At 38.3% G+C, this 18,588-nt stretch overlaps 1 protein-coding gene across 5 annotated transcripts in view; it reads left to right on the top strand.

The window, feature by feature from the left end:
* Positions 1-18,588, top strand: part of NBEA (neurobeachin) — a 470,696-nt gene that overhangs the window by 128,489 nt on the left and 323,619 nt on the right. For 4 of the 5 annotated variants that reach the window (XM_072993780.2, XM_072993779.2, XM_072993778.2 and 1 more), the window contains exons 27-29: positions 1,607-1,714; positions 4,981-5,149; positions 8,974-9,069. In XM_072993780.2, the coding sequence (XP_072849881.2) occupies positions 1,607-1,714; positions 4,981-5,149; positions 8,974-9,069 (373 nt within the window). The remainder of the gene's footprint in view (positions 1-1,606; positions 1,715-4,980; positions 5,150-8,973; positions 9,070-18,588) is intronic. The other variant, XM_072993781.2, reaches the window with a different exon arrangement.

Here is an 18,588-nt window from a genome sequence, read left to right as displayed (position 1 = left end):
ACATTCTAGAGATGAAGAACTAGAGATGCCAAGGAGTGCAGTAACTATAGGACCATTCCTCTAATTTCCTATGCAAGCAAAGGAATGTTCAAGCTGGATTCCAAAAAGGAAGAGGAACTTGAGATCATATTGCAAATATTTGGTGGCTACTAGAACACACCAATGAATTTCAGAAGATCAGTTTATTTTATAGATTACGTTAAAGCCTCTGATTGTGTGGATCATGAGAAGCTACGGGTTGTTCTGAAAGAAATGGGTTTGCCTCAACACTTGATTGCTCTGATGAGTAATCAATATTATGGACAAGAAGCTACTGTTAGGACAGAAGATGAAGAGACAGAATGGTTTCCTATAGGCAAAGGTGTCAGAAAAGGGTGCCTTATTTTCTTCCCATCTGTTCTATCTGTATGCAGAATGTATCATACAGAAAGTGGTACTAGATTCAGATGAAGGAGGAGTGAAAATTGGTGGAAGAAGCATCAATAAATTAAGATATGCAAATGATGCCGTCTTACTGGCAGGAAGCAGCAATGACTTGAAATGACTTTTAGTGAAAGTGAAAGAAGAAAATTTCAAAAAAAATTAAAAAAATTTGTGACTACAGAAGAACTACACATCTTTAATGTTGATAATGAAGAAATTAGAATTGTTAAAGATTTCATATAACTTGATTCAATCATCAATTCAAATGAAGATTACAGCCAAGAAATCAGAAGATGACTGAGACTCAAAAAGGCAGCAATGAAAGAATTAGAAAACATCATCAAGCATAAGAATGTGTCCCTGGAGACCATCCACACTATTGTATTGTGGGTGTGAAATTGGGACAGTAAAGAAAGTTGACGAGGAAAGAAGCGATTCACTTGAAATATGGTGCTGGAAGAGATCTTTGCTGATATTCTGGTTTGCCAGAAAGATAAAACAAGTGGGTCTTAAAGCAAATCAAGCCTGAACTACTCTGGAAGTAAAAAGGATGAAACTGAGACTGTCATACTTTGGACACATCATAAGAAGGCAGGGTTCTCTGAAAAATACAATAATTATGTTTACAAGAGCTAAGCAGGGCTCTTGTGTACAGGATATTTTGAAGAATACACATTCATAGAATCATGATGAGTTGGAGGCAACATGATGGCACATAACAGCTAGAAATTATTTTTTAAAACTGTGAACATCATTGTTCTTTCTAGTCAATTGTATTGAAGGAGCTACCAGTATAGGTAATGTTTGCTTAAACAGCTGCAGAGAAACCTCATTTTGGAAACCTTGTACAAAACAAGGTAGTGGTGCTAATATTGAACTTTAATAAGCAAATCTGGCATGTATGCCAGGCACTGGAACATTTTTAGATGTTTATAATCTATTTATGTGTTTCATGGCAGTTTATCAATCACTTTTCAAACTACTTGCAATATGAAAAAAACATTGGTGCAGTGTAGGAAAATATGGAAACATACTCCTGCTAATTAACTTACAGGGCCATGTTATGTATAGCTTTTATATATCATATTAGAAACAACTGAGATGCAAAATGTTTGGTTGTTTGTCTTAAAGGGCTTCACAGGTTATGGTGCTTTCTGAATCTGTGTAACTATTTTATTTTTAGTCTCCACTGGAAAATGTTCCTGGTAACCTCTCCCCTATTAAAGATCCTGACCGGCTTCTTCAAGATGTTGATATTAATCGTCTGCGAGCAGTTGTATTTCGTGATGTGGTGAGTACAACGGCAGAGCAGCTTTTTTCTAATACCTTCTGTGCTGTGTGTGCATGGAAATAAACAGAGGGACACAGGGAATTATGCGCGCACACATTATATTAGAACATATTTGCTTCATGTAATTATTTCATACTAGTTAATGGTACTGAATCTCACATATATTTCATACTGGCTAATATGTTATCTTCATCAGCTTTCTTGAAATTCAGAGTCCTTGAACAAAGTTAGCGAGGTCACGAATTGTATGCAGAGAGGATGTATGAGGAGTTTGTTTTGGAATTCTTAAGGGCTGCTAGTCATTAACTTTCTGTGTTATATGAAAATAGCACTGTATGCAATACCACTTTGAGTCATTAAACTACACTGTGGAACTAACTGAAAGTTTAAAAGTAAGGTTTAGGAAAAGTTTTTTGAAATGAGATTTGGGAGGAACAAGTTTTTTGAAAGATTGGGGGGGGGGCAGTCCTACCGCTGCACTGGTTACAGGTTTTTCCCTGTCTGTTTATTGCTGCTGCCTGGTGGTTAAATAACACATCAAGACCTGACTTTGAAGAGGCACTTTTTGTGAGTTCATGGTTGCCTGGTGACTTGCATTGCCACTTTTAAGGGGTGACGGTGGGGAAATGGAAAGGAAACTGTAACAGCTGACTGCAAAGTCTACTTAATCTTTTGACATAGTTTTTCCTACTTAAAAGATTTTGGCTGAATATCAGAAAAAACTTCCTCACTATTAAAGCAGTGTGACAGTGGAACCAATTACCTTGGGACGTGATGTGCTTACCAGCACTGGAGGTATTTAAGAGAAAGCTAGACAACTGTCTGTTAGGTGTATATGAACCAGATTCCTGCATTGAGCAGGGGATTGGACTCAACGGCTTTATAGGCCTCTTCTAATTACATTATTCTATGAAAATGACAAATGGCTTTCTCAACTTTATTCCCCCTGAATGGAGTAGGATTTTTACTCAGTCCTAAACCAAAACCTCCATTAGAAACAGGTGTAGAATTGCCATTTTTTATTTATTCAATTTCAGATTGGCCATCTTTCTTTTAAGCTTGGTGGGTTAGATCCAGCCTTAGTTTTACCTGAAATATCCATACAGAAATCAGTGGCATTTAATTTAACGATTATTATTTTGTCCCATTAATTTCAGTGAGAATGTACCAGGTATGACAAAGCCTGGGTTCAACTCCTTGCATTTAAGAATAATCTAAAATATTAAATGTACAACTAAAGAGTCTTCCACTTACTTTCAGTCACAAATGCCTGTTTGTTCTGATTTTAAATCTTTCTTCAGGTGATATGGATACTTAACATTAGTTGATTATTGTTTTTTCCTTTTTGGCAATGAGAATTCTGTGAGTTTAGCTAACTAAAAACCAGGATACTTTTTCTTTTGTATTTATATTGGTTCATGAAATCATTATGAGCTTCAGTATGATCATAACAGTACTGGTAGGGAGTGGGGGGAATTATTTTGTTCACAATAAAAATTAAATAACTTAATACACTTATCTCGCACTAATAAAACATGGAAATATTGTCTACCTTCACTCAAATCATGTGATGCAGTTCTTCACAAAATATGTGGAAAATGCAAACCTAAAAAATACAGTATATACACATGTGCATGCATTATCAACAATGGTGTATATGTTATTGTGTTGATGTTTAATCAAAATAAATCAAAAAGGAATGTGGAAGCAAGACAGGAAAAAAACCCTTTCTGTTCAGAAATTATAGAATTGCAGAACCCGAAACAAATCTTTTCCCATGCCCAGGTGATGTGCAGCAAGAAAAGCAATGCTGTATACCAGCTTATCTAAGTACAATGAGATGTCGATTGGATGCTGGAGTAGCAAGATTATTCTAGGCATAATATCCAAACCCTAACAGATGAGCAGATTGTGTTCTGTAATAGTCTCTGATTGGCCTGGAAGTTATAGAATATCATCTTCAATATATTAAAATTTAAAGAACAGCTGTCTGATCTTAATCTGACCAGAAATTGCAGCCTTTCTACCTGTTTGTTGCTACAAAACCAATAAAGGGATGATGCAAATCCTGAAGTAGCTCCTAGAAGACAAACCCGATGGAAAGATCGTACTCTGTGAGACATGGGCACGTATGAAGCTTTATACCAAGCCCCTCAAATTCAGTCAGCTACTACAACTGTCCATTGTGGTCTTGCTATTAATATCATCATGACATTGCAGTCTAATACAAAAAGCAATGAAAGCTTTGTGCACCTGTTTCCAAGTCACAGAAAAAATACTGGCATTCTGTGCCAGTATATGGTGCACTCTGCTCTCCAAAGTACCCGAAGTGAGGGTGTTGATTTCATTCCAGATTATTACCTTTGAGGATTTTAACATTCATGCTGAGCTCATCAATCTGTCAAAGTTTAGGATTCCATGCTCTGCATGACAACCACAGATGTATCTCTGTTGAATACCTCTTGGTTTGTTTTTTCCTGGGCAAAGGAATGGGGATCTTAGGAAATCAGCAATTTTTCCCTTGCCATAGAGAGACCATACTTTAATAACTTAGTGGGACTCCTCTAACATCTGCAAGAAATTAGGTGCAATAAAGGAATTCAGCACAGGAGACTGATGGATGTAGATGGGTTCCAGGGTGCTCTAGGAATGCTTCTGCTTCTGTGACTGGTCAATGTGTTGCAGTCCTGGTCAAGCTCTAAAATAAGAAAATGACCTGAGTGGTTGACACAAATGCCATCTCTTCACTATAAGAGTAGCAGTTCTTTGTTTTTCGTTTTCGTTTTTCCTTTTTCTCTCTCCTTTCAGACCCAGATAAAGTTAGGTGATTAGGAAGAAGATTAGGCTAACTATGGGTATATTCTGATTTGAGAGATTATGATGATGCCGGTTGTGGTGAAGAATCCTATGACCAATGGTAGTGAATAACATGAGACTCAGTCCATAATGGCACATGTACTGTTGTTCAGTAAAAGCTTGGACTGTGAGTGGCTATATGACTCATTCTGACATGGCCCGTATGCCTGTTGATAATTCTGATGCAGAGAGCAGATTCTGGAGCCAGCCTTGCTCTTGAATGCCCAGGTAGTGACTAAGGCTAGGACTGCTTTCCCATAGCTTCAGCTAGTAAAAGTTACACTCTTTGCAGCATGAAGCTGATCTTGTGAATTATAAATGCCTTGGCTACATCCAGATTAGAAATGACAAAAACGTTAAGTAAATTTCTTAGTATGTGTTTTAATTGTATTCAATTGTTTCTTCTGCAGGATGATAGCAAACAGGCACAGTTTTTAGCTTTGGCTGTGGTTTACTTCATTTCTGTATTAATGGTCTCCAAGTATCGGGATATACTTGAACCGCAACGAGAAACTGCAAGGTCCGCAAGCCAGGCAGGTAGAAATATCAGGCAAGAAATAAATTCACCAACAAGTACAGGTACATCTTTTTTTCAGTTTTTGTTTTTATCAATTTGCATGATTATTAGTTGGATACAGAAACAAACTAAAAGCTTAATTGATATCTGTTACTTTTAATGAAGTTCTGATTTAATTTATGTTGCTTTGAATTTTTTTTCTGTTCATTTTCATTGCTAGTATAAGGTGGTTTTATCTGTGTCTAACATGCAGGATGTCAAAAGTGTTTTGGCTACAGATATATAGTGCCTTCCTCTACTATATGTAGCTAGCAGCTCTTCTCCACTGGGAAAGAATAATCACATTCCTTTCTTCTGTTCCTCCTCCTTCTCCTCTTTCAGCATATACATTCGATTTTATTTTTCATTTAGCTCATGTAATTTGAATTCAGCTGACAAGCAGGGTGATTTTCATTGGTGCCTCAATCATTTTGTGTCAAGCTAGTACGTTTGCACCTAAAAGCAGTAGTAGATCATGTTTAAAATACAGAAAGCCACTTTGAAAAGGGTGAGGAAGGAATCATGCAACAGACATTTGCCTGAAACCTTGGGGAATGTCTGCCCATTGGAGTAGTCAATACTGGGCAAGACACAAAAGTATCTGGCCTGGTTCGGGGTGCACTAAAAGTTGTTGTGAAACTTAGTATAGATGCAATAGAGCACGTTAATTCTTTTCACCAATCATGGTTTTTGTACTGTAGCAGTAGAAAGAAATACTCAAGGCATGATCTGAGCAATGAAAATGACCCTATTCTCACCTGTTTGGGCAATATATAAAGTGGGACATTACCCAGTTCAACCAATTATCCACAAATATGCACAAGTACTGGGTTGCATCCAGCATTCCCAGCATAAGGTACAAGGTACTTCAATAACACCACATATGAACTGAAGGATACAGAAATAGTGTTGATGCCTTATAGATACTGTGCAGTGTTTGATTATTTGTCCAATCCTGTTCATCTAAAGACTCTCATTAGAATCTTGCAGATTTAGCTGAGACTACAAGTTTCTTTTTTAAACTGGAAGATTCTGAGAAATGTTTAAAAATGACCCTAGTGCTGGGAGTAATTTTAGTGTTCAGAAGTATATAAGATTTGTAGAAAGGTATTGGCAGTATCAAAGATCTAATCTAACACTACAACCAGGGAAATCTGTAAATAAACTATTTTGTTTCATTACTCTAGTTTACTAGATCTGTTGAATCAGTTTTTGTGAATGCTAACTTGGTGCCTGATTACACAAGCCTGTTTGGTCTACTTTAGGAAAAGCTAGTTCACTCATTTTGCAGGCAATCAAATGACAAAAGTGCCAGTGCAAACCAGCCTGACCTCAGGTCTTTCGTACCTACACCTTTTTGGCTTTCTTTCAGGACCTACTGCTTTTTAGGTTCAAGTAGGATCACTCCATTTTAGTTTTATTCCAGCATGTTTGATTGCTGGGATTGAAGTAAAGTGGCTGATTGGCTGTCGTTTTGAAAAAGCCTCTCAATTGGAAACTCCCACTTGTCTGTCCTTTGGAGAAAAGGGGAGAAATTTTTCATTTCTTTTTAATTGTTGCTAATTATCAGCAGTGCTTTGAAAGGATTTTTTTAAAGCCCTGTCAAAACATCATTTACCCAGTGTGTCAGTCAGTAAGCATTAAAAAGAAATGCAAAACTCCCCCTCCCCCTCTCCAAAGGTGAGTGGCAATTAAGATTTAAAGGGAAAGCTTCCTATTTCTCAAGATCGTTAAGCAGCTTTAACCGATTCACAGGTCTGCCATGGGTTACCCTACAAGGTCTTAATTTTTACATGTACCATGTCAGGATGCCTCATCTTAAGGTTGTGTATGAATTCGCACCTGTGAATCTTTTTGCCGAACCCATAGTTTGGGAGACTTTAGACTGTAATACAGTTTTCATTATAAAACAGCGTAATTAGAATGTTTCCTATATATTTCAAGCATTTTAGAATGGATGGCCATAATTTGATTGCAAACATTCACAATTTTTCTTATTGTAAAAATTGAAGTGTCAACTTAAAAAAAACTTACAGGGAAATGAAAGAGCTCTTGTATGGTTGTCTGCCTCTTATTTAAAAAAAAGAGTCCAAGCGATCTGAGGACTGACTGACTATAAAGAGGTCTGACTCTGTTCTAATGTTTTTAAATATATATATATATTGTTTTGATTAAGAATATATAACACTTCTAGGTACATATAAAAGGTACACTGCTTTTTCTTTTCATTTATTTTCTGCATTCATTATTTCAGTTTTTCATTATTTCAACAGGGATACCTCATCAGAGTGCAAATCTTGTAAGACAGTGAATTCTTAGGAGAACTAATGCAATGGGGAAAAGTTTATATATCCAAAAAAATTCTAAAATTTTTTTTATAGTAAGGCAAATATTTAGATCACTATCCTATTGCTTTTTGCCATGTACAGGAGGGAGTGGCCAGACATCTGACTGGTACGTCCTTATGTAATTACAGCCACTTCTGCAATTCCCTTCTATGCATGATAAAAAACAGTAGTATACTAGGCCGTTCATTGGAAAAGCTATTTGGATCTTTTGAATTCAGTTTTGCTTTTCAGATAGAGTACACAGCCTATAAACATCTAATATATTTGGTTAGCTTTTGTGCTTACTTAGATTGTTAGTTCATTGAATGTGCTAAATTCGTTATTTGTTTAATTACAACATGCAAACAACATGAGCAACAATTTAGTGCATGAGAGGTTGTCTTTTCAAGAAAGGGATAATGTGGATATCAGTTTGCCCAATCAAAATGAGTGCTCCAGCTCCTTGGATTACTGTGAGGGGTTTTGAGTTAAGGCCAAAATCCAGTGATATACTGCAACACCCATTATTATCATAATAGAGATTTTCCTGCCTTTCTTCTTCTCCAGCCTCCTGTGATACAAAAAAATCCTCCTCTCTTCTAGGGATCTGGGAAAACCTCTGGAGCAGGGATTTAGAGTACATGGGGAGTGCAGGAGGAAGGGAGGGTACAGGCAGAAGCAGAGGAACGCAGCAGAAATACACTGCTGGATTCTGCCTTGAGACCATTTTTGCAGTTTGTCATATTCATTTGAGAGTCATCTTTCTAAAGTTCTTCTGGATTGCTCGACAGCTTGAACAAATGTATCCACATGCTTCCATCATCCAAATTAAAATTGTTTAGGCAGCAGTGTTAAATCAGTGCATGTTGAGAAACAGAGATAGCATCTTATATTTGTCTGGTTCCGATCATGCATTTTTGATCTATTGATATTTCATGCTGCTTGCTTTATATTGTGAACACATTTTGCTTTACAATAATTAGTGACCCACACTGTTTATATGACTAGGCTTCATTTTATATCCTTCTTTTCAAATCATGACCATGTAATATATTGTTATAGCTTAGTTTATTGTTTATTGTTCAATCTGTAAAATACATTTCTGCATTAAAGCATTTTTATACAAATACCTCTAAGTTGCATGTTCTAATTTTTAGGATTCTTACCTGATTGAAAAAATCAGCTCCATCTTGGACCTGTTTACTTTGTTTTCATATTCTAGTGTGTTTTTGTTAATTATTTCATAATGCTGAAGTAGGAAACTCTTGGTTTCACTTAACTGTTCCAGCCATGCCTGTCTTATGTATGTTTATCTGTCTTTCCCTGTAAATGTTGTTTCTATTATAGATTATTTGCAGGTGTTTTGTTTTCCTATCTTTTGTTTTCTCACCGAGAAATATGTTGTTAGTGCCATGTTTGCATGTTTCAGTGAGATAGGACTTCTGTCATGGATCTACAGTGGACCACGCCACAGGCGAAAAGTAGCTGGCTCACAATTGACTCCATGATTTTCTTCACAGTTGTGGTCATACCTTCTATCCCACACCCAAGTTTGAACCATGGATTTCTTGCCAAGTTAATCCCTGAACAGAGCTTTACCCACTCTTTTTACAAAGGTAATAATAACGTAACCTCCTAACTTATTGGGGTGTACTTTTTCATGCAATGTAACAATCTATTGGTAACACAGCTTTTTGATAAATAAGAATATGTTTTGGGTTACACACAGATCAGGCTTATGATATTATGAAGATTCTCTGCCTAGCTGTGTTTACCTTTTTGCAATTCTATTATTAACTGAAAAGTGACAACAACAATAATACAAGTATAATGTTGGGCAATGAAGTAATTCACCCATTGACCCATCTAAAATATCCAAGTCTTTTTCTCCTGATGTAGCAATATATTTAAGCCTTTTAAAAAAAAAATACTAAAGAATAAGGAAGGTATCTAGTACAATATTCCTGAAGTACTGTGTTTTAATCTTTTAAACTCTATATTGGTTGCAGTATTTGTGTGACGTGAAGTGTGCATTTTGGATTGTAGCATTCAGTTCCAGTGCAATGAACAATTGGGCTGGAGATAGTGATCACACCAGGGTATAATAGAGATCACATGTCACTAACCGTGTACACACCTCTTCCCCATCTTTTTCTCTTACCCTAGGAAAGGATGCATGGCTTTCCTTTGTCTTTGCTCTATACAGCTCAGCTAAGTAATGCTTTTAGCTCTCTTCCCATCAAACTGTATAGGGTGTTGCAGTTATATGATTTCTTTGCTCTCTGTTCTTGCCTTGCATGTACATGTAGTGTTAAATGTAATTTAGATTTAAAAGTTTTGTTTTATTTTTTACAGAAATCCCATGGTCCACCATAAAAGCTCTAAAAGTGCTGGCAAGCTAATGAGAGAGCCTCTTCAAAAATTTCTTGGCCATTTATATTAAAAAGAAAGGCATAAAAATCAAGACAAAAGAGGACGTTGAGGCTAGGACAAGTAATACTTTCTGCATCTCTTGGAGACCAAGAGTACAATGATCTGTAAATGAGATGGAAATAAAAATTTATATAGAGTAATTAAGAAGCAAGATTCACCCAAAATAAAGGAGGGGAAATAATGGAAAAGATACCTAAGTAAGAACATAGGCTGTGTTAGGAAGGTATTTCTTTACCTGATTAATGAAGGAAATGTGATTGCTTATTTGTCATGATTTCTGATTTATTCAGTAGTTCCTTTAATCTAATAATAATCTAATATCTACTTGGAGTCAGACAGGACATGGTTTCAATTGAAGTTATTCCTTTCACTGAGACAGCCGTGTCAGGATCCATCATGCTACTTGGAACCTGAATCTAGTTTGTCAGTCCCAACTAGGGTAGACCCATTACATCAATGAGAATTGTATAAAAGTCGATTTACCATTCATCAATTGTCTCACTGGCTCTACTGTACTCTAGTTGGGACCAATACTACAGTTGAAATTATACCTGTATAAAGAGGCTATGTACGTTGAGGGAAATGCTATACTCACTCACATGTATTATAGTCATTTATTTAAAACTAGATTTCATCTAGACTTCTAAAAAGTTCTAGTTTTGTTTTTAAAAGAATTTGTCAATTGGTTATATTTCTAGGTCATTAAGTCCTGTCAAAGGTGGATAGTCAATAAGAATTAAGAAGATCAACCTCTGTTACAGTGGAAACTGATCCATTAAGGCAGATGAAACACAACCTCACCTCAAGCTTAGGTTTTCCGCTGCCCTTCGTCTCCTCACACATTGATCATGTGTTGGAGCCTCCTTAAAACAAACTTACATTTAAATGTAATTGCTTTTCTGTGTCTGAAGATGGCTAACAGTCCCTGAAATTTCACACAGGTACATAGAAAAAGAAAGAAATTGTAATTGCCAGGGGCCAAGTTGTTTAGCTAGTACCATTCCCATAGCTACTGCATAGAAAAACCACAATAATCTCCCATTTCCCAGGAGGAGTGACAATCGCCCTTCTGCCTCTTGATCAACAGTGATAAAGGCAAGTCTCTGATAAACTTGTCTAAGAGTATTTTTAAACTCTGAGATATTCATATAGGCAGGAATTCATTGTTTCCTCTGTGTCTTTTCTGCATGCATGTTCTGAACATGTTATTTGGGCAAGCAAAATAAGTGATAGTGCAAAACTAGTTTGTTGTCTATTGTGATATCCTGCAGTGTGTAGGGTGTGATTTTCTTTAATTTCTCAGTTTCATTGAGGAGCTGTAAATTTGTGCATTAGATTTGTCCCATGACTTTCTATTCGGAGAGCAGAACTCCTTGTCTTATTTCTCCTGTCCTGAACCTGGAAGCTGCTTGCAAGGAGAAGGGACAGCCAGCTGTAGAAGAATGGGTTGCCGATGCACACAGAATATGAATGAATGTCAGTCTCTGTGTTCAACTGTTTGTGTATGAATTCCAGTGTTTATGGATGGAAAAAAACGTTTTAATCACTGGCTTTAACTGATTGTCACCCTTCACTTTACTCAAGGCTTGCTTTTGTGCCTTTCATCACTTTGACCATAATGGACACTACCCACATTTCTCTATTACATCACAACAGACAAGTGTTACTGTGGATATCAGCTCCTTTCAATCAAGAATGTACCTATACAGATACTGTAGTTACATGAAACTGTTATTACTTGGATCTGTAGAATACAACATAGCTGTATGATAAGCATATGCTTTGCACACAGGAAGATTCCTTTAAGTTGCAGTTCTTCCAGATGAAAGTAGTTAAGGAGCAGAGTTGGGAAAGATCTGAATCAAATACTGTAGATTTTTGAAAAGCCGCAGTAGTAAGAAATATACTAACTCTGTCAAAGAGTTTACTTGATGTACCTTCACATGTTAATTCATGGCTTCATTGTTGCAGTGACAACCTAATGATTGTCACATAGTATATCTAAACAAATATATTGCAATGGTGAAAATATTTCAGTATATTATTGATATTGGGAAAATTCAACTCTATTCCTGAGCTAGATAGAATAATTGATTTCCTGAGACAGAGTATAAGTAGAGTTCTTCTGCCATATCCCAGCAGATTGTATTGCTTGAGATTCTTCTATCCTTACTACCAGCAACATCAGTTTCATTCTTATTGGAAATGCCCAGACTCTTCTTGCCAGTTCCCAAAACCATACTCTGAAAGACAAAGACCACCTACCACTTTATCATCTCAATACTACCGCCATTCTGGATAAAAACAAAGATTTTGATCTACCACCACATCAAAGAGACAGGAGAAAGTCAAACCAGCATATTTTACTTCTCTCCTACTTAGACATCTTCATCCCTCTTCCTCCTCACTCCCACACTGACATTCCTTTAGCACTGCATCTCACCACTTGGCACATTGTCACCAACAATTGGGTCTTGAACATTGACCAATTTGGCTTTACAATAAAGTCCATCTCTCTCCTACCTACTGCCCTGTTCAGATCTACAACATCACCTTGACTACTAAAAGATGAAATAGTGACACTCCTCCAGAAGGATGCCATCCATAGGATCCCCTTGGAGTTGATGGACAACGGCTTCTGTTCCCATTACTTCATGATGCCCAAGAAGGATGACAATCTAATACCTAGTCTAGATTTAAGGGATGGATACTCATACATAGAGACTCTATTGTTTTATTGCCATGACCCCGGCTTAGAGAGCAAGTGAATTTGCTGTTCTAAGACACAATAAACTCTTACAGTAGTCACTATCTTCTTGGATATGGCCCTCCTACCTGAGATGGTGTCGGATTTTTACTTGAATCAGCCCCTGGTACTGCCAATACTTTTTCCTTTTCCATTTTTAGAGCTGGAACATTTGGAGAGCACGTGCATCCTAAACCTCCAGAACCAAGCATTTCCAAAAATTGAACTAGCTGTTTTTTAGTTATCGAAGACCTTAAATAAAAAGCAAGCAAATTACGACCCAATGTATTTTTAAATGTGTCTTCAGCACCATTGTATTGGCATACCAGTTAGCAAAAAAGCCACTTCCAGGCTCTTTGAAAGCATATTGTTGTTTCCTTTTTCTAAAGGTTAAACAACAGTATGACAAATTCAGTGTTAAAAGCTCACAAATTTGTATGGTAATATACAGTACAGACACAGGTAAGAGCTATATAAGATGGAATCCTTTGAAACTGGCATAATCTAAGAGTGAACGACACTCTAATGAATATTTTGAGTATTTGAGTTTTGTTTTGTTTGGAGAACACAGCACATATACAATCCAAAATTTTTAAGCTTAGGTTCTGAATTATCTCATCCAAATGAACTACCAGAAGTCATTAAAAGCAACAGTTACTGAGTTACGTATTGGATTAGGTGTCTGTTCTCTGTTGGTCATGGAAGACCAAACTGGTAGATTCTGAGTCAGATCCTGCAATAAATTATTTCTCTTTGAAGGACAGTTTTCTAATTCCATTAAACAAGGAAATGTTTAAGCCCCTTTAAGTGCATTATTGATAGCTTTAGATATTGTTTTATCAATTATTGCATAATAATCTTAGAAATGTTCTGTCATCCAAGGGGGCAAACAAGAAACATTTCATTAACAAAATATCAAATAATGAATTTTATCATAAAAAGCACAAAAACCACAATCATAAAAAGTACAAAAAAGCAACAAAATAATTTATACAGTTAGCAGTAGTTTGACTATATATAGCAGCGATTATTGCCCACTGACCTGTTTCCCATGATTTGACTATGTATTTGACTGTGCTACAGTGTAAGTTCAGGTGTCCTCAGACCACTTGCTCCTTTTTTTAAAAAAGGCTTCTTGCCTGTTTTGGAGACAAACGTTGCATTCATAGTCCTGCAAAGTGATCCACACTTGGAAGTAAAATATAAAATATGACCATGTTGATTTTCACAGGCATCTTGCTTTCAATACAATAGCCTACCAATTTTAGCTATATACTCTGAAGAATTTAGTAGGTATAGCAGGGATAGTGCTTGTCCAAAGCCTATTTTGTTCTCCCTAAACAGACTGTTTGAGAGTAGCTTTTTAGTCTTATTAGTAAAAAAAAGTGTTTCCTGCCTTGTGAGTTCCTTTAGACATTTGTGTGTGTGTGTGTGTGTGTGTGCGCGCGCGTGTGTGTGTGCGCGTGTGTGTGCGCGCGCGTGTGTGTGTGCGCGTGTGTGTGCGCGCGCGCTATTAAACCGGAACCAACTTATAGTGACTCTATTAGGGTTTTCAAGGTAAGTTAGATATTTAAGGTGTGCCTTTACAGGTCTGCTCCCCCACTGAGTTTCCATGGGTGAATGGGGATTCAAACTCTGTTTGCCAGAATCCTAGTCCATCAGTCTATCCACTGCACCATACAGATATTAGTAGCTTCCCCTTTTATTATGGCAACAAAAAGACTGCTGAGCAAGCTTATTCGAAAGTTTAGGACAAATCAAAAGGGTACTAATAGCAATTACATATTTCAGCCGTTGGGTTTGTAAATTAGGAAGTGATTAAGCTGCTTTTCAACCAAAGACACCATGGCTAAAATTTTAAGTTGAAGAAATGAATTGAGACAGGACTGAAGTGAGCGTGAGGACTGATGATTATGACTGTATGCCTGGGAGTTCTTCAGGAAGCACCAATGACTTCGAAACCATCATATTACCTCCACTTGACTTTTGACTGAAAGCTTTCCAAAAGACTGGCAGCTTTGCAGCCATCACAGATGTCTCTTTAATCTTTGATTTTTGCATCAAATTAGAAATTTTTAAAACTGTGGAAGCTCTCTTTCACAAAGATTTTTAAAACAACTGTTCTAGTACACCTATGATTGGTTGTGGCCTGTGAAGCATCAAGTCTGGCTCCCAGGAAGGGCCTCTTTCTCATTGAACCCATCTGTTACGTAAATACTGGGTGAGCATCAAAATAGGGCTCCTTGTCTTGTTGTATTAATTTCAAGCATCTCAGTAAAACTTTGTCTCATCTCTTCTTTCTCCTTATGCTCCTATCAACAGAAACCTCTCTTCTGTTTTTGCGCCATCTGCCATGATGTTCTCTTTTTTCCTGGAATTGTAATCTCCTCTACCATCTTCACTGTTTTCCTCAAATCATCTCTTCATACAGTTTACCAAATTGCTTCTTCAAATATTCCAGTCACTCTGTATCACTGCAGCCTCTTCTCTTGTCAGTTAACTTATCCTTATTACAAAGCTTTTCCTTGTTACTTACAAGCAATCTCTCTATGTTGCCCTGTCCCCCAGGTGATACAGTATAAATTTTACACATATGACAGAAATTACATATCTTGTGGCATACTGTTGTTATTACCTAAATGTTACAGTGATTCTCACCTTGATTATACTAACTCAGAACAAGTTGGCTGTTTTGCACAGTTGCAGTATACAAATACTCATGGTAATTGCGCATATTTGCCACATTTAAGGAAGTGCCTGTTCTTGGAAAAGAGACTGCAAAAAACATTGAGTTATTTTTAATGCTCATGAACTCATTTTCTTCATCATTGCCCCAGTGCATTACAAATACAGTTTAGCCCTGTCCACATGTAGTGTGTCTCAGAATCTGCTACAGCTAAACCAAAGGCCTTTTTGGCAGGAGCTCCACCCATCTGCTTGCAAGGTTAAATAATGCAGGGCCCTAGCCTTTCCCACAGTTCCTTTTCATCAGCCTTATATTAAGCAGCATCTCAGAACAATTGTTCTGAACCGTTCTCAACTTGTCCTAATTTTTTTTTTTTCTTTTGACCATTTTCTCAGATACCCTCAGATTGATGGCTTGGATCTCAGATTACTTCACAAATTTGACGTAGCTTTCTGTTCTGTGCTCTTGATCTGAGGCCACACTGATGATAGCTTCCAGAGGCTTTTTCAAGAAATGCACTCGGTGTGGCAGCAATATCCCTCAAATGGAGGGCCATTTCAAATGCTGATTTTTTTTCTTGGAGAAGGCCAAATAATGGAGAAATGCCTCCACTGTCAAACCTGTCAAAACCAGCTCTTCCGAACTGACAGTTATGGCTGTTAATTTCTTCTCATCTTTAACCAAGATTCTTCTCATCATTAACCAAGATTCAGTCTCCTAACTTGCAGCTACAGCCTCATACACTCTCATGGTATCATCAGCATTAATCCCAATCCCAGTCATCCTATCAGTATTGATCCTACTTGCCACAACTGTGTGCATCTTTGTCTCTTCTTTGAAGACTTTAGTCTCAATCTCAGTCCATTTTGTCTTGGAACAGAAGCCATCTATGTACCCCAGCCTCTTCATATTCCAGGCTGTTACCTTCACAGCAATATCCAACTGGCAAATGCCCTTATGAGGGTCCTTATGGACAGTATAGACAATGGAACCAGTGTGCTTCCTACCACCACTATCCTCCCCTACCTTTGTCCTCAGTTCCACCTTCCAGCCATCTCTGGAAGTGCCTGCACCAACCACTTCTGGAGGTTCCTTCACCGCAAGCCATGTCTTTGACCTTGCTGACAGCCTGCTAACAGATCCAGCCACTGATACTGCAACCTACGCTGACCACCTCCTTGGATTTATGGGCCAAGATGTCACACACTGTTTTGATATGTGCTGCTCTACCGCAGATTTCGGCCTGTCCAAGATTCTACCACCCCTTTCTTTCCAGCTCCCTCCTCATCTGATGATGGGGAAGGGGACTGTGTATCATCTTCCTCCCTATTGTCCACCTGCCCATTATCTCCATCACTTGATGCCCTTGTGGGTGATTGGAGCCTCCTCTCACCTGCTAATGACATAACAGTTCTATACAGAACTGCTTCACAGAATTGTTGTGGCTGTTAAAGTCAAGGCTCTGCCTGAAAAAAGACTGACCCTGTTTTAAAATGGGTTCAATTCAAGCCACAGCCCCTATCACCACCCCATTTCTATTTGCTCCTCCATTTAGCTTAGCACTCTTGGCACACAACCTCTTCTACCACTGCTTCATTGAGGGAGATTGAAACTGTTTACTGAGTTACGGACAAGAACTGCACATTCCTCTTTCAGTACCCATCCGTTATTGTGGTGTTCACTCAGGCAAAGCCAGAGATAAGCCTTTCTCTACTACCATTGACAGGGAAGGCAGAAAATTAGGCTCCTGAAGCATGAAAAACTATTCCATTGCTGCTCTGTCCTTCCAAATTCCCAACTTCTAGGCTTATATGAGGGCCTTTCAGCTGTTTCCCTGGAAACATGCAGTGTTCATCCTGGATAAGCTTTTGCATGATGATAATCACACAGTGCTCATCTTCTACATCGAGGCCCATTGCTTGGGGGATCAACAGAGCACACCAGTGTGCCATCTGACAGACTGTGAGGCCAAGGCATTGGTGACATTCAACACATTGAGCTGCCATATGTGGCTCTGCTGTGGTCTCTCCTCAGAAGCCACTTCTGCAGTAGAGAATCTGCCTTTAGATGAACTTTGACTCTTTTATAAGGATACACATTACGACGAAACTGCTTAATGATGATCTTTTTGCGATCGCAAAATGATGGTCTGAATGGGGGAATTTCGCTTTGCGATGATCGGTTTCCTGCTTCGGGAACTGATTCTTCGCAAAACGACATTTTTTGAACAGCTGATTGGCAGTTTCAGAATGGCCGCTGGGTGATTAACATGGCTCCCCGCTGTGTTTAGGGACGGATTCCTCAATATACAGGCAGCAAAAATGGCTGCCGTATGGAGGATCTTCGCTGGACGGTGAGTTTTTACCCCATTGGAATGCACTGAACGGGTTTCAATGCGTTTCAGTGGGTTTTTTCGCTTTACAATGTTTTCGCTTAATGGCAATTTTCCTGGAATGGATTATCGTTGTTAAGCGAGGCACCACTGTATAGTGATGGTGTGCCCCAAGTTTCCTCTGTGCCCAAGTTTGCTTGTCATAGACATCCTTCAGTCTTGAGAGACTATGGTAATGTGCTCTGTATGGAGGACTTCGATGCTATATGCGAAGCTAGAGTGTCCTCTCCAGAGCACAAAGCTTGGGTAAAATAATATGGGGGATCGGCTGTTACACAAGCAGCAAATCCCCCCTCTCCACATCACTGAAATTGTCCAAAGGAAAAGCAAGAGCCAATACAACTGGTTCCAGCGACATCGCAGGAGTTGCCAGAACGACACGAACTGCGTCCGGGACTCCGGCTCCGGATTTTGCCTCGAGGTTTACTCCTGAAGACTTTTCCATCAGTGGATATAGTCACAAGGCAGTGGAGGTTTGAAATCGGAGTTTTCCTTCTAGATGGGGTGCCTTCCCAGGTTTATATGCATAGGTTTCCATCTTTGCATAGGCAGAGTAAATCTTCTCGCCAATCACTTGTATGTATGCTGCACAGAGACCACAATGAGAAAGAAAAGGTTACTCACCTGTTACTGTGGTTCTTCAAGTAGTCATCTGTGCATTCACTGAACGGTCTCCAGCACTTACCTCTGTGTTATTTCTGCCATTTACACTGTGGACTTCAAAACTGAGGGGAAGGTGGGAGCCCCACATATTTATTCCTGCAGGTGGATGGACAGACCCCTATCAAAACACTGTTTATTTAGCTCTGTAAAACTCAAATACACATTGTGCCTGCTCAGGACTAACTCATATTTCTGAATGCACAAATGACCACTCA

Source organism: Pogona vitticeps, chromosome 3 (assembly GCF_051106095.1).
Source record: "Pogona vitticeps strain Pit_001003342236 chromosome 3, PviZW2.1, whole genome shotgun sequence".
Classification (NCBI taxonomy): Eukaryota; Metazoa; Chordata; class Lepidosauria; order Squamata; family Agamidae; genus Pogona; species Pogona vitticeps.
This window is presented reverse-complemented; position numbering and strand designations above follow the sequence as displayed.